This window comes from Vidua macroura, chromosome 17, assembly GCF_024509145.1.
Source record: "Vidua macroura isolate BioBank_ID:100142 chromosome 17, ASM2450914v1, whole genome shotgun sequence".
Lineage (NCBI taxonomy): Eukaryota > Metazoa > Chordata > Aves > Passeriformes > Viduidae > Vidua > Vidua macroura.
In genome coordinates this window covers 14,670,539-14,694,461 of record NC_071587.1, presented here as the reverse complement: position 1 = coordinate 14,694,461, position 23,923 = coordinate 14,670,539, and the positions used below count along the sequence as shown (strand labels likewise).

Sequence of the window (23,923 nt, the reverse complement as noted above, 5' to 3'; positions counted from 1 at the left end):
CTCCTTCAGAATGCCCCGCGGGAGCAGATCCTGTCTCCTCAGGGAGCAGCAGCTGGCTGCAAAGAAGCGAGAGCTCCCGCCGTGCCCGGGCTCCGGAGCTGTGTCACCGTGCCAGCAGCGAGGGGAGCAGCGCAGGAGGGCGCAGCCCGGGGCGGCAGGGACGGCCCGCCCCGGGCGCTGCTCCCTGCTCACAGCCCGCTCGTCGCGCAGCTCCGCACAGCAGCCCAGGATTAGAGCTGCCTCTCCCGAGCCCGGCTCAGAGCCGGCGGCTGGCAGCTGCCCGCTGCTGCCCTGGCACCGGGACCTGCACTCCGGGCTGCCCACGGAGCCCCCCCGAGCAAAGCGTGCCGGGCTGTGCCAGCGCAGAGCCCCGTGCCCGAGGAGCAGCGCCTGGGCACACGCACAGGTGAGAGCTGTGCAGCGAGGCTGCCCCGCACAGCAGCTGCTCCCTGGCTCTCCTGCACGGAGCAGCCTCAGCTCTGTGGCTGTCTGCAGGATTTGGGAGGTGAAGAAGCTGCTGCCGCACCAGGGCACTGCTTGCCTTCCCCCCGCACTGTAAGATGTGCTGCATCCTCTTCATCTTCACGTTGGCCCCGAGTCGGTTTTTCACAGCGGAGTGCAGGAGTACAAAACCACAAACCTACTCAGTTACTCACCCCCTGACCCTACATTTTCAGACTGGCAAGACCAGTTAGAGAAAACCTTTCCCATAAAAAAGAAAAGTACTTACAATCTTGGACAAACACAGCCACATTCCATGATTTTCAGAAGGAATCACAGAACACCTTTCCGAAATAACAAACAGGGACACTTGCAGCCCGATCCAGTTGCTGCTGAGATACCATGGTAATGATCATGCTAAAAGGCCCAATTCACTCTGATTTCAGAGCCAAACCAGGTACATCAAGAGTCACCTCCTGCTTTTCTCCCAGTCTCTCTGGCAGTGTATCAATTATCACCATGCTCAGATTAGCTCCTGTTTCTAAACAAATACTGGAAAGGTGAATTTCTTCCCCTAAAAACATCCAGCATGGTTAGCAATGTGCACTAAATGCTCATAACCTACAGCCATCTTCCAGAAAATAACTTTAAGGAGCTGTCAGTTCAAACCATCAAGTCTGAACTACTTAACCGTGTATGGAACCTTTAAGCTTCTGTTGAAAGCCAAAGACGCGGCAAACAAGCTTAGAGGTCTGCAATCAGAGATGCCAGGCAGCAAGACAGCTTACAGGCTTGTTTTATATGCACCAGAAAGATGTCAGCTCAAGAAGCATCACGGTGTGAGGCAAGATTTCCTGCAAGAATATTTTAGTTACCTGGAGCCTGATTTTTATAATCCTCCCTGGTACTTGCAGCAACCACAACAGACCATAAAACGCTTGTAGGACGGACACTTCAGCATTCACCTGACATGCTTTTTAACACAAGGAACAAACAAAAAGAATGATCTAGTTTGGAACTTGAGGAGTTATCCTGCTCCAGAGCTAGCAGGATGCAGAAGGAGCCAGAAGGCCTAATTCAAGTGCCAAAATGTACCTCAGCAGCATCACACATCTTCTGGGAGATGCAGCTTTGCTCGGGAAGGCAAGTGCCACAGAGAGCCAAGGCTGGGATCCACGGAGGGAGCTCCACATGGCCCCAGAACCTGCTGCCACCCCACCTGAGCCCGCTGCAGGCTGCTGCCAGAGCAGCTCACAGGCTCCATGGACACGGAGTCATGCTGCTCAGGCTGGAGCAGGGGATTTGTTTCAGCAGCTCTGCAGGCAGCAGGCGCAGCCCCAGGACAGACCCCGCGAGCGGCGGCTCAGGGCATGCAAACGCAGTTGGGAACAGACAGCTACGTGCACACGCCACTTTAAGAAAAGAGTGAAGCCTTTTCTTAAAGGCCTCTTTATTTTTAAATTCCTTCAAAACATAAATTAATTTAAACAAATCAGATGCAAAACACCTGCATTTTAAATTCGCATATATTTTACTGTATCAATCACAGCAACCTCATACAGTAAGATACACAAAAATAGAGCATGGTATCACTTCAATTCAACACAGGTTTTACTACAGGATTCCATGACATATATACAAAGGACTTCTCTTTTTCAGAGCAGGTATAGCCCCTGCCCTGGTCACCATAAAAATTACGTGGCATCACAGTTTTAGTTATTCACTGTAGTGTGAGGAGCCATATGGAAATTGAACTGGTGAACTAGAAGATACACTGTAGAGCAGCCAAACAGGCATGAAACTGCAGAAGGTGAACAAAACCCAAAGAACCACCAAAATTAAAACCACCCTTAGACTGCATTTTAATAGTAAAATTGTTTTTAAATTCTTCACTATATACATAATGTATCTACATTTGTGTCATATTTATATATATATATATTTATAAAAAACATACAAGATTGAAAACCTTAAAATCATTCACTTAAACAATATTCACCCCAACCTTCAGGGTCAGCAAGGCAGTACCTGCCCTTGACATTATGCTCAGTTGCAGTCCCGTGATTCAGAATTTCCCTGATTGTTAAACACTCTGTTCACTTTGTTTCTTAGTGCAAACTGGACAGTAACGTATTTTTCTCAGCCCTCTGTAAGACCCAGGTTTCATCTTATTTCCATAATGCTTCTGACACGCAGTTATGGCTAAAATTGTTTTAGCTATTTTACAACACTAGCCTATGTAATTTTCCCCTCTACCTACCTGAAGCCCCCCACCCCAAAAAATGTAAGACAAACAATCATTCATGCATGTTCCTGTCACACAGGGAGTGATGGAGGTTCAAGCTGAGAAGTCTAGACTCTAACAGTGATTAAAAACCCCAAAGTGAATCATTTCAGTGCAAAGTGGACTACGGTTTACATCTCAGCTAGAGCTCTTTACAGATATTTTAAACACATTTAATTCTGCACATCAGATTAGGTTGCCTGATACGTTGTGCTAACTAGCTATAGTTGGACTGAGGGAGTTAGGATTCTTAGGGGTTTTCTTTTAATAGAAAACTAAAGTCTATTCATAACCTGGTGGTGTTTGGGGGTCAGACTGTACAGAGCCCAACACAAGGGAGTCCTGGCTCTCAGGCAGGGTTCCCAAGTGCTACAGCAAGAGACAAAGGTTATTATCTGATCCACATCCATAAGTGATGGGTTCACTTGAACAGGAGTCACAATGAGCTCTGATTTTTAACCAGGCCAGTGCTTTACTTGCTGGACTACATTACAGACAGACTGGCAGTGAATCTGGGAGCAAGCAGAACATTGATACTTACAATTTCCATAACCACAAAGAAAAAGCGTGCACTGAGAGCAAATCCTGCAATTCTTAGACAAGACTCCACCCAGATGAGCGCCAGCCTTATCAGAGGGAAAAAAAATGTCAGATTAAAACCCAAGAACTGATCAGAGCCAAGAACAACATTCTGCCACAGTGGCTATAATAAGCTATGAAATACAGTACAAGGAAAAACAAAAAGTCACCTGAACAAAAAAACCCAGAGAGACTTCATAGCTATAATGATTCTACCACTTTTAAGAACTCAACATATTAAATATTTATTAAAAATAAACTGTTTCCAAATCACCTATTTACAGTACAAAGAACAGTACTTAAACCATGTGCAACAGAAAGAAAATGGACACTCCAGGCATCATCTGAGTGACACAGATACAGGATCACCTCTTTAAAATACCATACAGTGAAACCCAGAAGGATGATATTGGCAACACCGGAAAATAAAGCACACATTGTCCAGATTCAGGTTATATAAGCTTGAGATAAACAACCAGGAAAGAAGGGGAGAAGGAGGAAACAAAGACAAAAGGAAGAGAGGTTATGGTGTTTGCATTTTGGAGATCAAGAAATGCAGACACACATCAAAAAATAGTCCTTGTTGGCAAAATAAGCCATTCTCGTATTTCCTGCACATTCTGAAGTCATACTTTATCAAAAACTGGCAGTGGTTTCATCACTCACAGAAAATGACAATCTTAATTCTCTGATTTTATTTTCAAATACTGCCTGGTTTTATTTGGGCAAGATATGATATAATAGGAAGGTATGATGTCACTTTTTAAAAATACAACAGCTGCCAAGTTTTAAGGAAAAATGTGCTCTTCTCCCCCATGTAAGTTAAAAAGCAATGCTCGTTTAGGAGTTACCTAAATTATAGCAGCATGAAATCTAATGGATCTGCAGCATCTGTGAAGCCACAAAAATCAAGAACTGGCACCTGATCACTGAACCATGGTTCCAAATATCTGGACATGTGATTTTGGCAAGAGGTCAGTGTGGAGTCAGAACATTAGTTAGGATAGCCCTTTCCTCTCCCCCTTCCCTTCCCTTCCCAAACACTCATCCGGTCTATCTGTAAACCACGTGGGACAGCTGGGATGATTTGTAGTTTAGCTGGTTGTTAGGCAGGAACCTGTGCAGGTCGCTCTTCCTGCAGCACGGGTCGTAGTAGTAGGCGTTGAGGCAGGTGTCACACGAGACCTTGGAGCAGAACGTGCACGTGTTGGCGGCTCCCGAGCGGTTGCAGAAGCCGCAGCGCGAGGTGCCCGAAGGCTTGGGCTTGGAACCGAACTGAGCAGCTCTGTCTTGACTCTGAGTCTGTGATGTGTACTGAGATTTCTCCCTCAGAGCCGAGGCAGGAGACAAGCCATCGCCTGGGAGTGCTTTGATGGAGTAGGAGCTCTGTTTCACTGCTGGGTACTCCTGCCTCGAGCCGAACAGGCTGTCACACTTCTGGCAAACAGAAGCGCCACAGGGTATGCCACAGTTCTGGCACTTGGAGGAAGATGTCTCTTTGGCTAGGTGGGTGCGTTTGTGGTAAACAGGGTTGGCATCACTTTTTAACAGCCATACATCAGGCTTAATAGCGTCTTGTCTTTTAAAATTTAACACGCTTCTAGAATCAGGGTCAGTATATAAATCTAAGTCCTCTTGAGCAGAAAAATAGGAGCTGTAAGGGACATTTGTTCTTAGCATGCCATTGTGATGAGAGGAAGCTGGCAAGTATTCATCTGAACACCCGTGTGGGGAGCTGGACATGGTCAGCAGAGAGGGCGACGGACGGATAATTTCATCTTTAATGTCATCTTCTGCATCGACCAAAATCGGCTCCTTCCTGAGGCTCAGCGAGCTCATCAGCGGTGGTTTCTTACTCTCCCAGTAGCTGTCATACGCATCCACTGACTTGGAAGGCTTGCTGACCTTTGGCTTGTAGTAGTCCTTGGAGGCGCGCTCGCTGGCCGATTTCTGGAGCACCATGCGCGCCATGGACGCGTTCAGCGCCTCCTTGCACTCCAGGCGCCGCCTCATGGCCTCCGAGCAGCCCCGCACGTCCTCGCTGCTGTTCTTGCGCTCGTTGATGACATCCACCTCGGAGTAACCCTTATCCTTCACCTGCAGGTGGATCTCCAGAAGCTGCTCGCATTCCACTTTGGCCAGGAAGAGCTCAAATGAAATCATTTTCACTTGAATGGCGTCGACCTGCTCTTTGAGCTTGAACGTTGTTCCCAGTTCCTGGACGTAGCCCATGTAGTTCAGAATCTGCCTCACGTCATCCTCCGCTAGAGCAGACTTCACATAATAAACAAAGGGTCCAGTGTAGGTCTGAGGGGGCCGGGGGGATAAAAGGAAAACTAGGTTACAAATTCAGCGGTGGACTAGATGTTCAGATAATTCAGTGACAGAGACCATGTAATTAAATACAACAATAACCACTCTGAACACAGGCAACTGCCTTGGCAAGATGAGCTCCATTTCTGCGTCCCTCCTGCTCAGCAGATGGAAATTCCACATGAGGGAAATTCAAAGTAGGAGAGCTTTCATTCAATTTAAAATCCTGATTAGCATAATGTCCTCCCTGGTGATTTAAATCACTCTGCTCTGCACTAACATTAACTTTAATGCATACCGGACGTGTTTGAATTTACAGAAAGTCTACCATGAAAGGCAAAAAGACCAGGATTTGGGAACCACCCCATGCAGGGACAAGCTGCAGCTAACAGGAACTCAGAATGACTGCAGAGTGCCAAACTCCAATTCAGCTTTAAATATGCTTGAGGTGCACCCTTCTTTATGTACTGTTACTACTGTCAGTTTTATTTAATTTAATAGATTCAAAAACTTCCACTAAAAGAACCCCAAAAGCAGACATGAGTTTCTGCAAGCTGAAATACCCTCAGCATCTGGCACACCTGAGGGATGTGCTTAGCCCAGTCCAGGCTGTTCCGAGTGCAGGCAGGAGCAGTGTGCCCATCACAGGCAAAAGACAAAACACAAAACTCAACTGCAGAGAGCTCCCGATGGGACTGCAGCACCCAAGCCCAGCAGTGAGATCCCGCTTTTCCCTCTGGGAACCTGCCTTAGGTAGATACATTTGAAAGCACCTTAAAATCAAAACATCAGGAACTGAGCACTGACAAGCAGATCAAAGATACTCTGAAAACAACTCTTCTGCAGAAGTTCCTTCACCATTATCATACAACTTGTGGGAACCTCAGCAAAGCATCCACACGCCCTGGGTTTAATACCTGTGTCCAGTAACAGCTGTGGCAAGACAAGACAAACTCTGAGTCAGCTTGAATTAACCCAGCTTGACCACCCACCATAGTGAAAGCCTCTCCAAGTAGAAATAAAACAGTGCAGCAGGGGAGGCTGAACAACAACCTTAAATAAGCTCTTCTCCTACTTTATACACATTCTAATTGCAGAAAGAGCTTGTACTTCTGCTGTGGGGATACTCTCATCAGCACAAACTTCACTTATTTTACATAGGAACTTTCCTATGGCTTCTGTTTACCAACTGAATATCTATATATACATATATAATGCTACAAATGGAAAAAAGAGAAGCCTTCAAAGGAAACGAATGAAATGCGTTCACAGAAAGAAAAATAAATCATGTTCTCACTATGGTTACATAAAAAAAATCTTACCTTAATGTTTTTGAACTCCTTTTTCCAGGGGTACAGAAAGAGATTAATTCCAACTGTCTCAAGCATGTTGAATGCGTTATGGAGACAATGTAAACTTGAGGATTTCACAGATCTCAGGGAGTTTTCAGCCATCTCGTAAAATTTTATCAACCGGAATCTATAAAAGGGATCAATTTTGGGAAGGCAAAGTAAGGCTGCTGCTGCCACTCGCAAGTACTCATCGTTAATAGGACGCTGCTTGCTGTCAGAGGCGTTCAGTTTGCATTCGTGGAACTGTACATACTTCCTAAATAAATCGTCTTTGTATTTTGTATCCATTGAAATCAGATTTTCCCTCGCGCTGGGGGCAGCTACCTCCTCTCGTTCATGGTTATTTGGCAGTGGGTTGGGTATCTGGCATTAGGGATCTTCAGCAATGGCAACTGTCCTGCAATAAAAACTGAAAACAAACACAAGTCATGCCAGGTGCACACAGCCCAGCCAAACCCTGCCCCTCGGGGCTCTAACACGGCTCACAGAGCTGCAGCTCCCTCGCAGCCTCTCCAGGACTCTGAAAAGGCACAGGAGCCACGGAAATGCCACTGTCCTGCTTTCCAACGTCATTCCCCGCTCGTTTTCCAGGTCCCTGCCCGCTTTGCTCATTTTGTGAAAGCATCTGCTTTTCCCCCTCGCCTCTTGTGGCACAGGGCTGGCCCTAGGCTGAGCAGGTTTATTGACTTTGCCTTTTGATTTCCGACAGTTTCACTGACATTGCTCCTGCTGGTACCTCCAAGCAGAGGAGGTGCTGCAGCTCCCCACTGCTGCAAACCACAGCCCAAATTCCAGCTGAAAGCCGGCAGCTGCAAACACCACTGGGATCTTTTTGGCAACAAAGCTACACCTGCCACCTTCAGCTGGTTATGGGAACCGAGGAACACCACTGCTGTGCTTCTGTCATGTATGCTTTTGTTTTGTTATGGATATACTGCTCTGCATTTTCAGTGCACTGAGCTCACACACTGAGCTGAAATGGCTGGTGACAAAAGAATCTCCCAAATGCTGCTTTACCAGAACCAAGGTAATTAACAGGCCGACAGACTCTATCTGCAATGCCTCAGGAACTTGTGATCACAAAGCAGATCACAAAGCAGACCACAAGCTTTGTTTACTACATGAAAAGACAAACCAGCTCTTGACCCGAGGGGAGAGGAGCTGGGAGAATTCAGTGCACTGTTTCAGATGTAGCCAGTCTCAAACAGCACTTCAGGAAAGACTTTCCACCCGGTATTAACTGCAGCTGCTAGAACACCGATCAACACTCCTGTTAAAGGAAAATAGCTGTTAAGAGCAAGACCAACTGAAGGAAAGGAGCCAAAACACAAAACACCAACAACCAAGAGGCCAGGGAAATAAACAAACAACAAAATCAACAGCCTGGCAGTTAACATTCCTTCATGAAAGGCTGTGCTCAGTGCCAGCCCCGTGTGGGGAAAGTTAAGCAGCAGTTCTGCTTCTCCTCCAAGGCACACGCGCTCCTGTCAAGAGACAGCCTGTGAATCACAGGAAATGTGGAGTGCTAAATTAACATCTGAGCATAAGGGCCAGGAGCAGTCCCTTCCCTCCCCACGTTCCTCCGCAAGTTGTGCAGGATGAAGTCTGCGGACAACGACAGCAGAGTCTGTTCCTTGGCAAGAAGAGCTGCACACGAGGATTGCAGAGAGAGATCTTTGTCTGGCACGTCAGCACAACACCCCCAGGACACGGAGCGATCCTGCGCCGGCAAGGAGCTGCATTCAGCACGACAACTCTGCCATCCCCTCTGCCAACACCCACCAAACAAGGCACGCGTCAGACACGGCAGGGTCAGCGAGCCCCAGCGACGGGAGAGCCCTTCCTCGAGGCCCTGCGGCTGCCAGAGCCCCTGCCAGCCCTGACTGCGCCCCGTGCCCGCAGCCCGAGCCAGGGCACGGCACTGTGCCATGGCACCGCCTGGCAGCGCTGCCAGGGCTGCTCCGGCACAGACCGCCCGCAGCCCGGCCCTCTCCCCGTGCCCGCAGCCCGGGCTCTCTCTCTCCCCGTGCCCGCAGCCCGGGCTCTCTCTCCCGTGCCCGCAGCCCGGGCTCTCTCTCCCGTGCCCGCAGCCCGGGCTCTCTCTCCCCGTGCCCGCAGCCCGGGCTCTCTCTCCCCGTGCCCGCAGCCCGGCCCTCTCCCGTGCCCGCAGCCCGGCCTCTCTCTCCCCGTGCCCGCAGCCCGGGCTCTCTCTCCCCGTGCCCGCAGCCCGGGCTCTCTCTCCCCGTGCCCGCAGCCCGGGCTCTCTCTCCCCGTGCCCGCAGCCCGGCCCTCTCCCGTGCCCGCAGCCCGGCCTCTCTCTCCCCGTGCCCGCAGCCCGGCCTCTCTCTCCCCGTGCCCGCAGCCCGGCCTCTCTCTCCCCGTGCCCGCAGCCCGGGCTCTTCTCTCCCCGTGCCCGCAGCCCACCCAGCAGCAACATCCATGGTTACGGGCTCCGGAGAGCTCACGACGCGAGCAGGCACGGATAAATATAGGTTTTAGCAGCTCCCCGACCGACAGAAGGCACAGAGGAACGAGGGCGCTTTGCTGCGAGGTATTCAGCCCAAAGGCCACCGGCCCCCGGAGGTGTGAGAGCAGTAACTGCTGACCAGAGCCCAGCGCCGGCTGCTGAGACAAGAGAACGTTCCCAACCGTGTGCGGGGCCAAAACCTCACCCGGGGGCACCGGCCGCTCTGGCCGCGCTGCCTCCGACAAAAGCCGAGACAGCGGCAGGGGACACACGGGGCAAACGCAGCCTCCTCCCGGCGCAGCCCGCTCCCGCCGCGCCCGGGGCCGCGACCGCCCCAAACCGCTCCCGGACGCGGCCACCGCGAGCGGCGCCGAGCGCGGGCAGCCCGCGGGCCCCGCGCGGCTCGGGGCCGCTCCGTGCCCGGGACACTTGTTGCAGAGCCGGGTCGAGGAGCCCCGGGCACCGCCTGGGCCTCGGCACCGGGAGCTCCCGCCGCCCCCGGCCGCCCCGCCGCCCTCGCTGTGCCGCGGCCGCGCCGCCCGCCCGCCCGCCGGGGCCAAGCCCCCGCTCTGCGGCCTGTCCCGTCCCTCACCGCTCCGCTCCGCCGCCGGGACCCGCCGCCGCTCCAGCGGAAGCGCCCGGCGCCCGCGATGCTGCCCCGCGTGCGGACGCGCTGCCCCGGCAGAGCCGCGGAGGCCCGGCCGGTGCCGCGGACGGAGCGCGCCCGCCCTCACGGCTCGGGCAGGGCCGCGGCGGCGGCAGCGGCGGCCCGGAAGTGAACGGCGGGGCGGGAGCGCTTCCGCCGCGTGACGTCATGGGAGGGGGCGCGAGGGGCGGGGCGGGGCGGGGCGGTCCGCCGGGGCCGCGCTCCGGGGGGTGCCGGGAAAGAAGCGGCCGTGGAACGGCTGCGGGGCTGTGACACCGTCGGCCGTTAGGCCACCGCCGTGCCCGGAGCGGGGCCCCGCCGCGCAGCCCGCCGAGCCGGGCCCCGCCCGCCGGCAGCTGCCCGGGGACGGCGGCCCCGCCCGCCGCCCGGGCCACGCCCACAAGGCGCGGGGCGGGGCCGGGCGGCGCCGCGCGTGCGCAGGGCCGCCCCCTGGCGGCGCGGCGGAAGATGGCGGCGGGCGGGCCGTCGCGGGCCCCGGAGCGGCGGCCGGACCCGCTGTCCCGCCTCACCTGCCCCGTGTGCCTCGAGGTGTTTGACAGCCCGGTGCGCGTCCCCTGCGGACACGTGTGAGCGCCCGCCGCCGGGCCGGGGAGCGGGGCTGGGGCCGCGGGGGCTGCGGGAGGAGCCGCGGGGGCCGCGGGAGGAGCCGCGGCTCGGGCGCCGCCGGGGCTGAGGGCAGGGGCTCCGCACGCTGCTCTGCGCCCCGGCAGCGGGGCAGGGCCCACCTGGAGCGGCCTCAAGGGGAGAAAACGAAAGAAAAGCGGGGGGAAAGGAGGGCAGTGCTCTTCCACTTTCGCTTCCCGTCTCTCCTGAGCAGCGCGGGCATGCGTGACAGGACAAGGGGCAGTGGCTTCGCACCGTCAGAAGGCAGGCTGACGATGGATGTTGGGATGAAATTGCTCCCTGGCACAGGTGCCCAGAGCAGCTGGGGCTGCCCCTGCATCCCTGGCAGTGCCCCAGGCCAGGCTGGACAGGGCTGGGAGCAGCCTGGGGCAGTGGAAGGTGTCCCTGCCATGGCAGGGGTGGCACTGGGTGGCCTTCAAGGGCCCTTGCAGCCCAAACCGTTCCATGATTCTGCCCAGAAGCCGAGGGCACAGAGCACTGTGCGACAGCAAACAGTTCTGGCTGTGACAGCCTGGGATCCTTCATGCCCAGGAGGCAGCAGCTCCTTCTCACCCTTCTTTAGGGAGTCTCAAGGCTCTGTTGCTCCTTTGGGCAGAGGCTGTGCGAGGGCGGTGGGCACTGCGGGTGCCCTGAGGGCTGTCTCACCGCCTCCTCCTTTTCTCCCGCCTCAGCTTCTGCACGCCGTGCCTGCAGGAATGCCTGAAGCCCAAAAAGCCAGTCTGCGGGGTGTGCCGCAGCACCCTGTCGCCTGGGAGCAGAGCTCTGGACTTGGAAAAGCAAATTGAAACGACAGAAACCACTTGCAACGGCTGCAATAAAAAAGTATGAAAGTGTTTGGAAATTCAGTGCATGAGATGTGTCCGCCTAGGGGAAAATAAACTGCTTCCTCCTCAGCTTTCTGCAAAATCAGGTCAAAGTGTTTGTTCTGAGATGTGCTAGAGGTGTTTGATATAGGCAGCACCCAGATGCTGACATTCTTCCCGCAGTTTTTTGTTGTTACCTCTTCAGGAAATGAGTTTCAAATGAAAGATTCTGATTTTAAAGCTGCAGTGAGACGTTGCTGCTGTGAGCAGGGGTGTATGGTGACATACCACAGACAGCAGAGTTACAGCTTAACTAACCTGCAATTGAAATGTTTTCTGCTTGGCCAGCTGGAGTGTTTGGGGTTTCTGCTTTAACCCTTGTGCTGAAAGCTGCTGGGGTTTGCACGTTTGCTGCTGTGGTTCAAAGGCGTGGCAGGGAGCACAGGTGCTGTGAGCTCACCTGCTGTGCTCTTGTTGCCTGCACAGATGTACCTGTCCAAGATGCGCAGCCACGCAGCCTCCTGCTCCAAGTACCAGAATTACATCATGGAAGGGGTGAAAGCTGTGACTAAAGAGCCCCTCCACAGCACCAGGTAACGCCTCTGCTCTGCCATCCTGCCCTTCTCTGTCACGGGAAGGAATTTGGGAGTAAAAGCAGACTTCACCTCTTTGCTCAGTTTGGGTGCTGATTTTTCTGTCGTTAAAAACTGAGCCTTGATCCTGCAGCTGGCTGGGCCCAGGTAAACTCTGCTGCTTCTGCTTAGCCACCTCTAAGATCAGGGCATTCTGTAGATGCAGCTGGTTTTTAAAATACCCTGGTCTCCTGTTTGTACTCACCCACAACGGAGGGAAGTGGGGATTGGTGGCAGTGCACTCTTGTGTGTGGCTAGTGGGTGGTGCCCTGGCATTTGAGAAAAAGGTGATAAATGGCACTTAGAACATTTGCAGAAAAAGTCTAAGTACTGAGCTCCCTAAAATACTGTTAGGAGTTTACAAACCGATTGCTAAAATTAGCTACATAAACTATTGCCTCGAATAATGTGCATTTGTAAATAGCCTTTTCTCCCCAACAGGAGCTTCCCGAATCGCTTCACCTTCCCTTGCCCCTACTGCAGCGAGAAGAACTTTGATCAGGAAGGGCTGGTTGAACACTGCAAAGCTTTGCACAGCATGGATGCAAAACAAGTGGTAATAAAAAGTCTTGGTGCAAGAATTGCAATGAAGTCTGGTCTTAAAGCCCTTTGAAATAATGAGTTAGAGAGTTTTGAGTTATGTAGGTGTAATTTCTGCTGTTCAGTCAGTGTGGCCTGGTGTGGTTCTGCTGTCACCTTTCAGTGGCTCTCTGGTCTCCACACCCACTGCAGCTGGGCCACATCCTCTTTTCATCCTTGAAAAATGGCACACATTCAAATTCAATTAGGCACAGCAAAGCAATAAAATGTAATTTCGAAAAAATGTCAGACATTTAATTTTCTTCTTGTTTTTCCCCTTGTTTTCAGCTAGAAGGTACTGTTAACTGCTAGGGGAAATGCTTGCAAAAAATAGCGTATCATTCTATCTGTGATACTTCCTCTTATGTAAGAGGAATTGCAAAACATGGAACTGAATTGGAAACTTCCATTTTTCTGGGAAGTTTTTTGGAATTCCAAATTATTTGGGGAAATAAAGTTCCTTTTTTCTCTTGGAGGGAAGTGAACTTTGCAGAGAAGACCAAGGAAACTTTCCTGCCACGGTGAAACAAAGGCTGAAATCTTCTAAAGCAAGAGGCTTTAATGAGTTCTGATTTTCAGAACGAGGGAGCCATTCCATTTTGGGGATCTAAGACATGAATTAGAATTATTCAGGGTTATCTGAGGCTTTTGCATTAAATGTCCCAGCAAGTCATTGGCCATCACTTTGCATAGAGAACAGTGACAGCACAAACCTTGAGCTGCACTCCCCCGGGCTGCCCCTGCCCTTTGCTGTCAGCATTTAAGCACTGAAGCACTGGACCTGACTGGCTTTTTTTTCCTTGAAGGTTTGCCCAATTTGTGCCTCAATGCCGTGGGGGGACCCCAATTACAGGAGTGCTAACTTCATGGAGCACCTGCAGAGGCGACACCGCTTCTCCTACGACACCTTCGTGGTAGGTGTTCGCTCGCCGGGGGCTCCTGGAGCTCCCTGGGCACTGCCATGCAGCCCCAGCCTGTCCTGGCGTGCCAGGGCTCAGGCACCTGCAGCGTGGCTGCTGCAGAGAAAGCCTTTCTGCCTCTGTTCCAGGATTACGATGCTGATGAGGATGATATGATGGCACAGGTTTTGATGCGCTCTCTGCGGGAGAAGTGATCCAGCCAGAAGATTTACTGCAAACCCAAGCTTCCACGAGGGGGAAATGCCCAGCATCCTTGCACTTCTCCCTGCACATCCCAAGGTTAACTCAGGCATCCAGAAGTACAGAAGACTTTAATCCTATCTCAGTTTTAAATCCTGGTTTGATATTTCTGTACCATTCAGTCTTTCGGTATCATGGTCTCTGACATTCAGCCCTGTCAGCCCCATTTTTCTACTTGCTTAGACTCAGTTTCATTGTAGATCAACACGTGGGAACCAAGGCTTTTTCCTTTACCTATGCCTATAGGTTTCTTTGGAAGTTGTGTTTATTTGACTGCCTAAAAATCACAAACATTCCAAGTGGAATGGCCTGAACTAGTTAATAAATACCTTCCCAATCTCATTTACCTATCTCAAGTGATTGTATGTGAGGTGTACTGGTAGCTCTGTTCCCCTTTAGTGAGACTTCAGGTGCTAACTGTAACTGTCAGACCAGCTCCCATTAAGTGACCTCTGAGACATGTGATTCCATGATGTTTCCCAGTGTTTCAATCCTTACAGGCAGCCTCCCGACTGTATGGAAAACATATCTTCAGTATGAGTGTTCAAACTGCAAACTTTCCTAGGAAATCTTTGCACTGTGTAAAAACTAGGTCAAAATACTTCAGTTCTATGCATGATGATTACTTTCCTCCATACTCTTACTATAATTTCTAGCCTGGAAAATGATCTTTAGTGTTGGTCTTAGTTAAAATGCATAATTTTTTAACTATCTTAGCAAATATTAATCAAAATTGCTGGCTTTATGATTATATTGGTGGGTTTGAAACTGGTTTCCTAGTAATTTTAAGCCTTATGCTGATAGGGGAATTCAGAAGGTTTTTTTCAATACCTCGGCTTTCTATTTAAGCTAAAATTTTAATATTTGTTCTTGGGTTTTCCATCTCTCAAGGCAAGCTGGTGGGAAAACTTAGGAGTAATTCATAGCACTGGCATAGCACTTCCTTTCTGCATCACAGATTTTATCAAGTATTTTGAATTCCTGTTCTTCATTTCAATGTTCCTAAAGTGGCTGAAGCTGTACTTGGATTGTTTGCTGTCTGGCAGTGTGTGTGTGGAGTCAGGTGTAGCTTTCAAGGAAAAGTAAAATATAGCTCTGAAAGCAGGACAGTTCCAGCCCCTAGTCTGTGGATACTCAGTGTTCAAGCCTACGCTTTTACCATGAGGATTCCTTAATTTTAATGTGATGCTTTCATGAAGTTCACGGTGGAGCTGCTGAGATCTAAGGCACCTGACCAGGACCTGTAAATCAGAGCCTTGAGATGTCCAATGCAAGCGTTGTAATTGGAGCAGTGGGCCTGCACCACCCCAGAATTGAGTACTAATTAATTGATTTGAGCAGTAAGCTCCTCCCATCGCGCTCTGCAGACGGCAGGATGGCCTTACCCTGAAAATAATGAAACGCACTCCAGCTAAAACCTCCTGATTCAACCTTGTGTCCAGCCAGACCTCTGGCACCTCTCCGCTGCCCTTGGGGTTTGTGTTTCTTCCCCGTGGCAGGAGCTGTTGCACTCCCATCCCTGAGCCCGTGCGTGGGGACTGGGAGCCCAGTGCTGTGGGGCTGGGAGATGTGGAACCTGGTTCTGTGGGGAAAGTGCTGTGTTTGGGGTGGTTGTTGTAGTGCTTGGCCTGCAGGGAGGTGACGGGCTGTTGTGGATCTCTGCGGTCTGGTTACAGTGCAGTTTGGTGATGCCCATTGCCAGGAATCCAGATTCCTGCTTCTGTTCTAAGTGCACTTCCATGCAATTCTGATAAAATGTTTAAGGAGCAATTAGAAGCTTCCAAGCAATTACTTTGTCATGTTTTTGACTTTTGGAGACAAGTTGCAAATAAAGGCCATTTAATTTATAAAATCCTACCTTTGTGTCAGCTCTTGCCTTTTCTTCCTCCTGATCCTCGTGTTTCCTTTGAGCAGCCAGAGTGTTTGCACTCCCTGATTGATTTAAAGGCAGGGGTGAGAGGCACCTGTGTGCTGTGCACAGCCTGCGCTCATCTCCTTTGGGTGCTGGGAAAAGCCTTGGTGTAGAGCAAACCGAAGGCGGTGAGCGGCCCTGGGAAGGGTGCCGTGCTCCGCCGGGGCTGCTGGCGCCTCGTCAGCGGCTGATCCTGCAGCGCATTGTGGGGATAATGCAATCGGGCCAGCCCGGACCTGTGAAATTCCCCTTGTCTGGCACAAGGAGTCCGCCCGAGGAGCACAATTAGCGCAGGGAGACACAATGGGAGGAGCCGGCCTTGCAGCTGAGCTATTCTATCAAATTTGTCTCCAGACAACGACTGGTCTTAATAGGTCTGCTAAATTGTTGTCAGCATTCATTTCCTAATGCACAGGCATTGCTTCAGGTGGAATTGCAGCGCTAAATCCCCATGGTCTCCTTAGGGATGAGGTCTTGCCAAAGTGTAAGTGCTGTATTCCAGGTCTTCGTGTCACCTGACTGAAAAGAGAACAGCAAATTTTCTTCAAGGCCTTTGCCCAGCTGTACTGGACACTCACCGGTGAGCCCACCTCAAAAAGGATTAACCAACCAAGGCTGTGTTAAGTCATTGAAAAGCAAATGAGGGATGTGTTTTCAGTCCTAAAGCTTTTCTTTGGTTTAAATGTATTAAAAATTACAGTGGAGCATTTGCCTGTTTTGGGGGTGGGTTTGTGTTTGTTTTTCTGACACACGGCTTTATGTTACAGTTGCATTGGTCTGTGCTTCATTCAATTTTACGGGCAAATTACATTATTCTCTGGGTGGTACAAATGAGGACTGTTGAAACCACTATGAAAGCTCGCTTTTCCTTCCTTACTCCTTCCCCAAAGCTCCAGAAAATACTCAGCACTTAGTGAAAAATAGGTGTCATTGCTATTGGCTTAGATCTCTCTTCTAGCTCTTCTCACATCTATTCTGTCTTTACAGATGCTGGGGTTTAAAAAAATAATTCCGTGGAGCTTCTGGGAGCTGCCCGAGTGCCCCGTGCAGGGAGTGAGGTCCCTCGGCCAGCCCGAGCGCCGGGGATGAGCCCGGAGCAGCGGCGGTGGCTGCTCGGTGCCGCTGACGGCAGAGGGAGGTCTTGCATCTCGGAGAGAGCGGGGCTCGCTCCTCCCGGCACACTGCTGGGCCCCAGCCCCCTCCGCCGGGCTCAGGGGGCTGCCGTGGGTTTCGGGGAGCTTCTCCAGCCTTGCCGCGAGGGTTCACACCCCGTCCCACGGCCAGAGCTTCTCTTTTTCCCAGCAGAGCCTCCCTTGGCGGGAGGAGCTCTGCTCTGCAGCCAGATATTCCAGATGCTTCATGGAGACGTGGGGCCAGGGAAGTAGAAATAAGAATTTTTAGCAGACTTGTTGCTCTGGAAGTGGTTGAAGTGTATTCGTGAGCTCCTTGGGCCAGTCCTTGTGCGTCTGGAACTGGAGCTGTGCCACGGGCTGGTGGCAGGTCTGCTCCGAGCACCTTGGGGCTCAGCTGATGCCCTCTCTGGTGGTGAGGGTGGGGCGGTCGAGAAAGTCCCTGCCATTTCCAGCCCATGAAGCACTGCCGAGCTTCCCCTCCCCTGCGTCCTGCTCTCTGTCCCCTGTCATGCTGGCTCACAGGCACGGGTAGGTCAGGTCGCTTTCTCCCTTGATCTTGTTTTTTCCCCTAGCACAGGCAAGTTTCCACATACAGTGGTTGGAACAGATCTGATTATTACCATTTCAGAAAGAACCCAGGAGTCGGCTTTGCTTCTTGAAAGAAAACCACCTCGCCGTGCTCCCTGTGCAAGTGTCCCCGCTGTAACCACATCCGCGGCAGGTGGAGGAGCGCGGGGGGGCAGCGGCCAGGGCCGGGGGAGGCACCTGCACAGCCCCGGGCTGCCGCCCCCGCCCGCCCTGCCCCGCGGGGAGCGGCACCTCTGCACCCCCAGAGCACGGGAGGAGCTGACCTTTGTGATTTGTGCCCCCCAAGGCCTTCGGGGGCACTTTTCCCCCTGAACTTCAGGCTGATCCAGGGATGGGTTTCGCAGATAAACACCTGCTGAAAGCCACGGGCAATTCGGCAGCAAAAGAGGGATGATCCAGTACCCGAGCACATGGCTGCAGGGGAAGAGTTTGCAAATGCGTCTGGTCTGGGCAGGATGCGCGTGGCTGGCAGGACAGGCTTTCCAAGCTGTTCCTGCCCTGAGGAAAGGCTGACGGTGAGCTCAGTCCCTGCGCTGCAGCCGTGCCAGTGGAAAGCTTTGCTCCCACTTCTGCATTTCGTGTCGCTGTGGCTAAACAGTAAGATGCGGTCAGCAGGGGCTGGCGCAGCGATGTGTGATGTGTGACGGCTGAGTCACGAGTGGCCCAGCACATGGCCCTTTTCCGCGTGGCAGGGCCGGAGGAGGCATTCCCAGCAGGACCTGCTCCTCCTGCGGCAGCCGCCAGCAGCTGCCTTGGCCCGGGGCTGAGCGCGGCTCTGCAGCAGGTGCCTGGAGCCGTGCCCTGAGCCCTTCCAGCGGGGAAACCCCCACGTGAGCCCGAGGGCCGGGATGAGCTGGGAGCGCAGGCTGCGCTGTCTCACTGGCGCATCTCTGCTCAGCGCTGCCCCAGCACCCGCCAGCCATGCCTGGCCACCTTCCCATGGGCGCACGGCCCCTGGGGAGCGGGAAGCCACAAGGAAGCGTGTGCCTCAGCGGGGCTATGTGACCCGCCCTGCCCGTGGAAACGAGTCAGGGGAAGGCAGCAGGGAAGAGAACAGAGAGCTTGCTGGGGGGACGGCTGCGCTGCCCAAAACCTTCCCAGCAGAGAAGAAAATGTGTCGGGGCAGGTGCTCCTGACCCCTGGTAGCAGGAGGGAGTCACCGAGGGCTGTGCCGGATCCATCCCTCTGCCCCAAAAGTCACTGCCTCTTCCCAGAGGACTGTTAACCTGTGAAGCGTGCTTCACCGCAGGGCTGTGTCCCAGCGGGCACGGCAGAGGCTTGTCCCGCCCTGCCCCTTAGCCCACAGCCGTGGGGAAGGGAAGGACAGGCAGCAGGGGGTGCGGGGATCACCGCCAGGCACAGCGCCTTCCTCCAGCCCGCACGGCCGCTCTGCCCGCGTTGGGCACGGGCTGTGGGTCGGTCCAGGCTTCCGCCCCCTCGGGAGCACCGGCCGGACCCGCGGGAGAGTGGCCCGGGGAAACGCCCGGAGAGAAGCCAGGAGCGGCTGATGCGGCGGCGGCTCCGTGGGAGCGGCCCCCGGGCTCCGTCCCCTCGGCACGGCTCGGCTCGGCTCGGCTCGGCCCCCGGCGGCGGGGCCGACACCTGCCCGTGCCCGCCCCGTCCCGCCCGGCCCATTGGCTGCGGCCCCGGGGGCGGCCCCGCGCCCGCCCCGCGCCGCGCCCCCGGCCCCGCGCGCATATCAGCGGCAGCGGCGGCACCGCGGCCCCGCGGCGGCGGCGGCACCGGGGCTGCAAGATGCCGCGCTCGTTCCTGGTGAAGAAGCACTTCTCGGCCAGCAAAAAGCCCAACTACAGCGAGCTGGAGAGCCAGGCCGGTGCGTGGACAGGACGGGCCGTGCACGTGGGGTGGGGCGGGGGCTGCGGTGCGGGATCTCCCTAAGGCTCCACACAGGAGCGGGCAGGGACTGACCGACTTTTCCAGGGTCGCGGATTTGTTTGTTCGTTTCGGTTTTGTGCGTCTCGCGATCCCGTGTCCCGCGATGCTGAGCCGCCCCCTGGTACCCCGGGGATGTCGGTGGCACCGGTGCTCCCTCATGGGGTGCACATGGGCGCGTGGGGAGCTCCCTGTGCCGGCAGCGGGCGGGAGCGTGGGGTTCTCTTCACCCCATCCCTCGCGGCAAGGCGGGCAGGGGCGCGGGGTCCCTGCGGTGTGAGGCCGGTCACCTTTGCCCCGGGGCGGGCTGGGGTGGGTCCCTTTGCTCCTCCGACTCAGGGGTGCGGCGCGGAGCTCCCGAGGGATGGCCTGGGATGGGGACCCACTGAGCCCGCGGGGGTGGGTCGGGCCCCGCCGCCCCCGTTCCCGGGAGCGCCGCGGGCCCCGCTGACTGCCGCTTCCTCCCGCAGTGCTGGCCGCCCCGCTGCTGTACGAGACGTGCCCGCTGCCCGTCATCCCCCCGCCCGAGGTGCTCGGCCCCGGAGCCTACTACCCTCCGCTGGTGTGGGACGCGGGGCTGCTGTCCAGCCTGTTCCCGGGCGGCCCGGGCAGCGAGGCTGCGGGGGTCGCGGCCCCCGCCCTGGACCTGACGGCGCTCTCCAGCGAGGACGATGAAGGCAAGAGCTCGGGGCCCCCCAGCCCGGCCTCGGCGCCCGCCGCCGCCGAGCGCTTCCGCTGTGCCCAGTGCGCCAAGGCGTACTCCACCTTCGCCGGGCTCTCCAAGCACAAGCAACTGCACTGCGATGCCCAGGCCAGGAAATCCTTCAGCTGCAAGTACTGTGAGAAGGAGTACGTGAGCCTGGGGGCTCTCAAGATGCACATCCGGAGCCACACGCTGCCCTGCGTCTGCAAGATGTGCGGGAAGGCCTTCTCTCGGCCCTGGCTGCTGCAGGGCCACATCCGGACGCACACTGGTAAAGTCCCCTCTCGTCCCTCTCCCTCCCTCCCTTATCGCCTCCCGCTTCCCTGCTCCGCCGCCCCAGCGAATCGGCGGGCCGGGTGTTATCTGGGAAGATAAGGGCTTCCCAGACCCCCTTGGCACATCTCTCTAAAATGTCCTTTAAATATCCTCTCGGCTGGAACGGAGCGCAGGGTCAAGGCCCAGCCTGTAAATCCGCGCTGCTGCTGCGAGCGCAGGGCCTGCCCGGGAGCCGGCCCGCCAGCGACGGCACGTGCTTCGCCAAAATGCCGTGAAGTGGGGCTGTGAGACTGCTGGAGCCCCCCTCCCGCGCACTGCCGTGCCCAAAGCATCCCTCCCTGCCCACAGCGAGGGCTCCCAGCCGGGGCAGAACCTCACCGCAGCTGCCCAGCCACCGCTCAGTCCCCGAGGCGGCGCAGAGCCCCGCTCCCGCACGGCCGGTGCCGGGATGCGCCCGGCGAGGCTCGGCGAGGCCTCGGGCAGGTGCTGGAGGCACCTGTTGGCGCGGGGCCGGGCGCGCAGCTGCAGCCCACCCCGCTGCCGCGGCCGCCCCGACAAAGCATCTCCCGAGCATCCTTTGTGGGGCCGTGGGACGGTGTAATTGTGACTTGGCACTGATTTCACACCCTCTTAACGTACTAAAGATGATGGCTGAAGGAAGCCGGGTAGACTTAATTGTGCTTTCCAAATTGAGCATACACATTTGTTTCCTCCAAAAGAGGCTTTCTGGGAGGAATTCGCCCTGGCCAGGCTTTTCAATGGGAGCCGGGCAGGAGAAGGGGGGAGCGCAGGGCTCGGCAGAGGAAATAGCTCCACTCACCCTGGGCTGGCGCCTCGCAGCCGCTGCCTGCTATGATATAATTAACACACAGCGCTCGGCTTTCCTGCCGCGCCGCGAGCTCCTCGCTTGGCTCCGCGCAGCAGACGAGTATCATGTCTTCGTTTGTCCGTGCGACTGCCGTGCTGCTTGCAGATGTTTCCAGCATTAAATTTCCGTGGTTCATAGGAAAGGTTTTTCAGGAGCATACAATTCCCAAGCTGGCAGTTCTCCCCCCCAAGCAATGCTGTACATACCCGGCTTTCCCCCGAACAATAACAGCCAGCACTTCTTTTCACTGTGCTCTGCACAAACTTTGGCTAATGAATGGCTCCTTCTTTGATATTCCCCATGTGTTGATGCACTGGTTAATTGGGAGCGTTTCTCTTTGTCCCATAGGTGAAAAGCCCTTTTCCTGTACACACTGCAACCGGGCCTTTGCTGACCGCTCTAATCTCCGCGCCCACCTGCAGACCCATTCAGATGTAAAGAAGTACCAGTGCAAAACCTGCTCCCGGACTTTCTCCCGCATGTCGCTGCTCCACAAGCATGAGGAGACAGGCTGCTCTGGCTCTCGCTGAGGACTCCCCACGCCTCTCTCGTCACAAATACCCATACCATAACTAGTTTCTGTAGGAGTTAGTTTCCTCCATCGCCATTGCAGTGTACACCGGGCTGGACACTGCTCCTCTGGCCCTTGGGACCCTCACACTCCTCACTTGGTGCCTCCAGTGCAATGCAAGAGCCCGATCATGAAGTTTGCTGGGTTGGAAGGGACCCGTCAGGATCACCGAGTGTAATTCCTGGCCCTGTGCAGGACATCCCCAGAACCCCACCGTGTGCCTGAGAGCATTGTCCGAACGCTTCTTGAACTCGGGCTTGGTGCTGTGACCACTTCTCCCATCCTGGCATCCGGGGGTGCAGGCCTGCACTCTGCCGAGCGTGTGAAACTCGGGGGCCACGGTGCTGCCCCAGCCCCTCGGCAGGCGCCCCCCTGGCCAGAGGCACTCGGCACCTCGCAGGGCTGGACCTGCACCCTCGCCCCGCGCCGGGTTTGAACACTGCGACCATGTAGCTTGGGGGGGTTGGGGCTTTTGGGTTGGATTTGTTGGTGTTTTTTGTTTTTGTTGGTTTTTTCTTTTTTTTTGGTTTTTTTTTTTTTTTTTTTTTTGGTAACACCATAACCACTTGGTAACTTTTAAGAACCAGTATTTTTTTGATGAAGGACAAGACACTCCCCCCGTACCCCGAGTGTATATAACCCGCCTGTAGAAGGTGTAACTATGCAATAATACAGTATCCCAGTAGTTGTGAAGCAGCTGCTTCTCCCCAGCACAATGACAATTTGCAATGCCTGCGAGATTAACAGTGTCCATGAAAGGCAGGGGTAGCCATTTCAAACCCCAGCCCTGTTTACAGAGCAGCTATGCACTCAAGCACCTGTTAATATGACTCTTAACAACTGCTTTTCAAGAGAACTGTGACTAATAGCAGGCACTTGTCAGCTGATACAATGGTGGCCTGTCCCAAGGCTGTCCATCGACAGGTGTGTGCCAAAAGCCCTATTTATGGGTATTGACAGGTGCCTCCTGAATGCATCTTTCTTTGGACATTGTTTTCATGGAATCATTACAAAGAGGATGTTTACATTTCAAAGGTACACTGGTATTTATATTTTTGTGCCACAATTTTGTACTGATGAAACTTTTTATATAATTATATACAATTTATTGATATTCAATAAAATCGTTAATTTATAATAGGGTTTTGTGGGTGCTTGGGCTGAATATGCAGCTGTACGGGGGGAGCGCTGTGCGGGCGCTGGGCTCAGCTCTCCTCCCAGCCGGCGCTCTTGGCCTCTGGCTGCAGGTGACCAGAAAGTGGCATTTGCCGGAGGCAATGCGTGGAGCAGTTGCCTCTCGGGAGAGGAAAATCCGTCCCTGCCAGGGTCGGAGCAGCTGTGCCGTGGGGCGGGCTGGGGGTGCAGCGATCTCCCCGGTTCTGTGTGGAAAGCACAAGAGCATGCCGTGTCCCTCCCAGCCTGCTCGGGTGGGTGCTGGTGTCCCCAGGGAGCTGCTGGAGCCGCCGCGGCTCTGCCGTGTCCCTGAGCAGCCCTGCGGAGCCGGTCCCTGCCGCAGCACAGGGCCCCGTCCCTCTGGGGTGGGGGAGCTGCCGCTGCCTCTCGCAGGACCCCGAGCCTCGCCAGGGCCAACGCCAGCTCCAGGGTGGGTGACCCGATGTGGGTGGTGCGGCAGCAGAGCTGACACACGCCATTGTCACCGCGGAGCTCCAGCGCAGGAGGGGCTGTCCCTCACCCGGGGGCACCGAGGGCCAGGCGCTGCGGGGTACTCCAGTGTCTGCCTCCCGGATTCCCATAAGGAAACTCCCAGCGCCCCAAACCACCTGCCTTGCACCTTCCCAGCCTCCCCCGAATCTGGGGTGCTTCAGAGACTGCAGCCAGGCTCGCTGCCTGCCTCCCCGGGGGCTGGGGTTTTGTCCTGTCCACATTTCCTCAGTGCCGTCTCCCGGACGTTGCTTTCAGCCAGGGGATGAAAGGACACGCGTCCTCAAGCTCTCATCGCCCTGCAGCCCGCGGGGTCCGCTCCCCGCGCCTCTCCCAGGGCTGTTCGGAGCAGGAAGATGTGTGTGGCTGTAAAATTCAGCAGAGCCGCTGCTCGGCCCTTCTTTAATTAAGAGCTC

General features: G+C 54.7%; 3 protein-coding genes across 4 annotated transcripts; 2 read left to right on the top strand and 1 right to left on the bottom strand.

The window, feature by feature from the left end:
* Window positions 1-1,854: 1,854 nt before the first annotated feature.
* SPATA2 (spermatogenesis associated 2) lies at window positions 1,855-10,115 on the bottom strand. Of its 2 annotated transcripts, XM_053993093.1 has the most exons (3): window positions 10,029-10,115; window positions 6,940-7,378; window positions 1,855-5,611 (listed from the first exon to the last, which is right to left on the bottom strand). In XM_053993093.1, the coding sequence occupies exons 2-3, from the start codon at window positions 7,255-7,257 to the stop codon at window positions 4,358-4,360; spliced, it is 1,572 nt and encodes a 523-aa protein (XP_053849068.1). In that variant the 5' UTR covers window positions 7,258-7,378; window positions 10,029-10,115; the 3' UTR covers window positions 1,855-4,357. The 2 variants fall into 2 exon arrangements, with proteins under 2 accessions (XP_053849068.1, XP_053849067.1); XM_053993092.1 differs by lacking the exon at window positions 10,029-10,115 and having other exon boundaries at window positions 6,940-8,755.
* A 406-nt stretch (window positions 10,116-10,521) lies between these two features.
* On the top strand, window positions 10,522-15,758 carry RNF114 (ring finger protein 114). The gene is made up of 6 exons (XM_053993214.1): window positions 10,522-10,669; window positions 11,399-11,549; window positions 12,017-12,123; window positions 12,604-12,718; window positions 13,548-13,655; window positions 13,790-15,758. Exons 1-6 carry the CDS (start codon window positions 10,551-10,553, stop codon window positions 13,853-13,855), a joined length of 666 nt encoding a protein of 221 aa, XP_053849189.1. The 5' UTR covers window positions 10,522-10,550; the 3' UTR covers window positions 13,856-15,758.
* A 3,526-nt stretch (window positions 15,759-19,284) lies between these two features.
* Window positions 19,285-22,380, top strand: SNAI1 (snail family transcriptional repressor 1). Its single transcript, XM_053992969.1, has 3 exons — window positions 19,285-19,368; window positions 19,898-20,401; window positions 21,623-22,380. Exons 1-3 carry the CDS (start codon window positions 19,290-19,292, stop codon window positions 21,802-21,804), a joined length of 765 nt encoding a protein of 254 aa, XP_053848944.1. The 5' UTR covers window positions 19,285-19,289; the 3' UTR covers window positions 21,805-22,380.
* The last annotated feature ends 1,543 nt before the right edge of the window (window positions 22,381-23,923 follow it).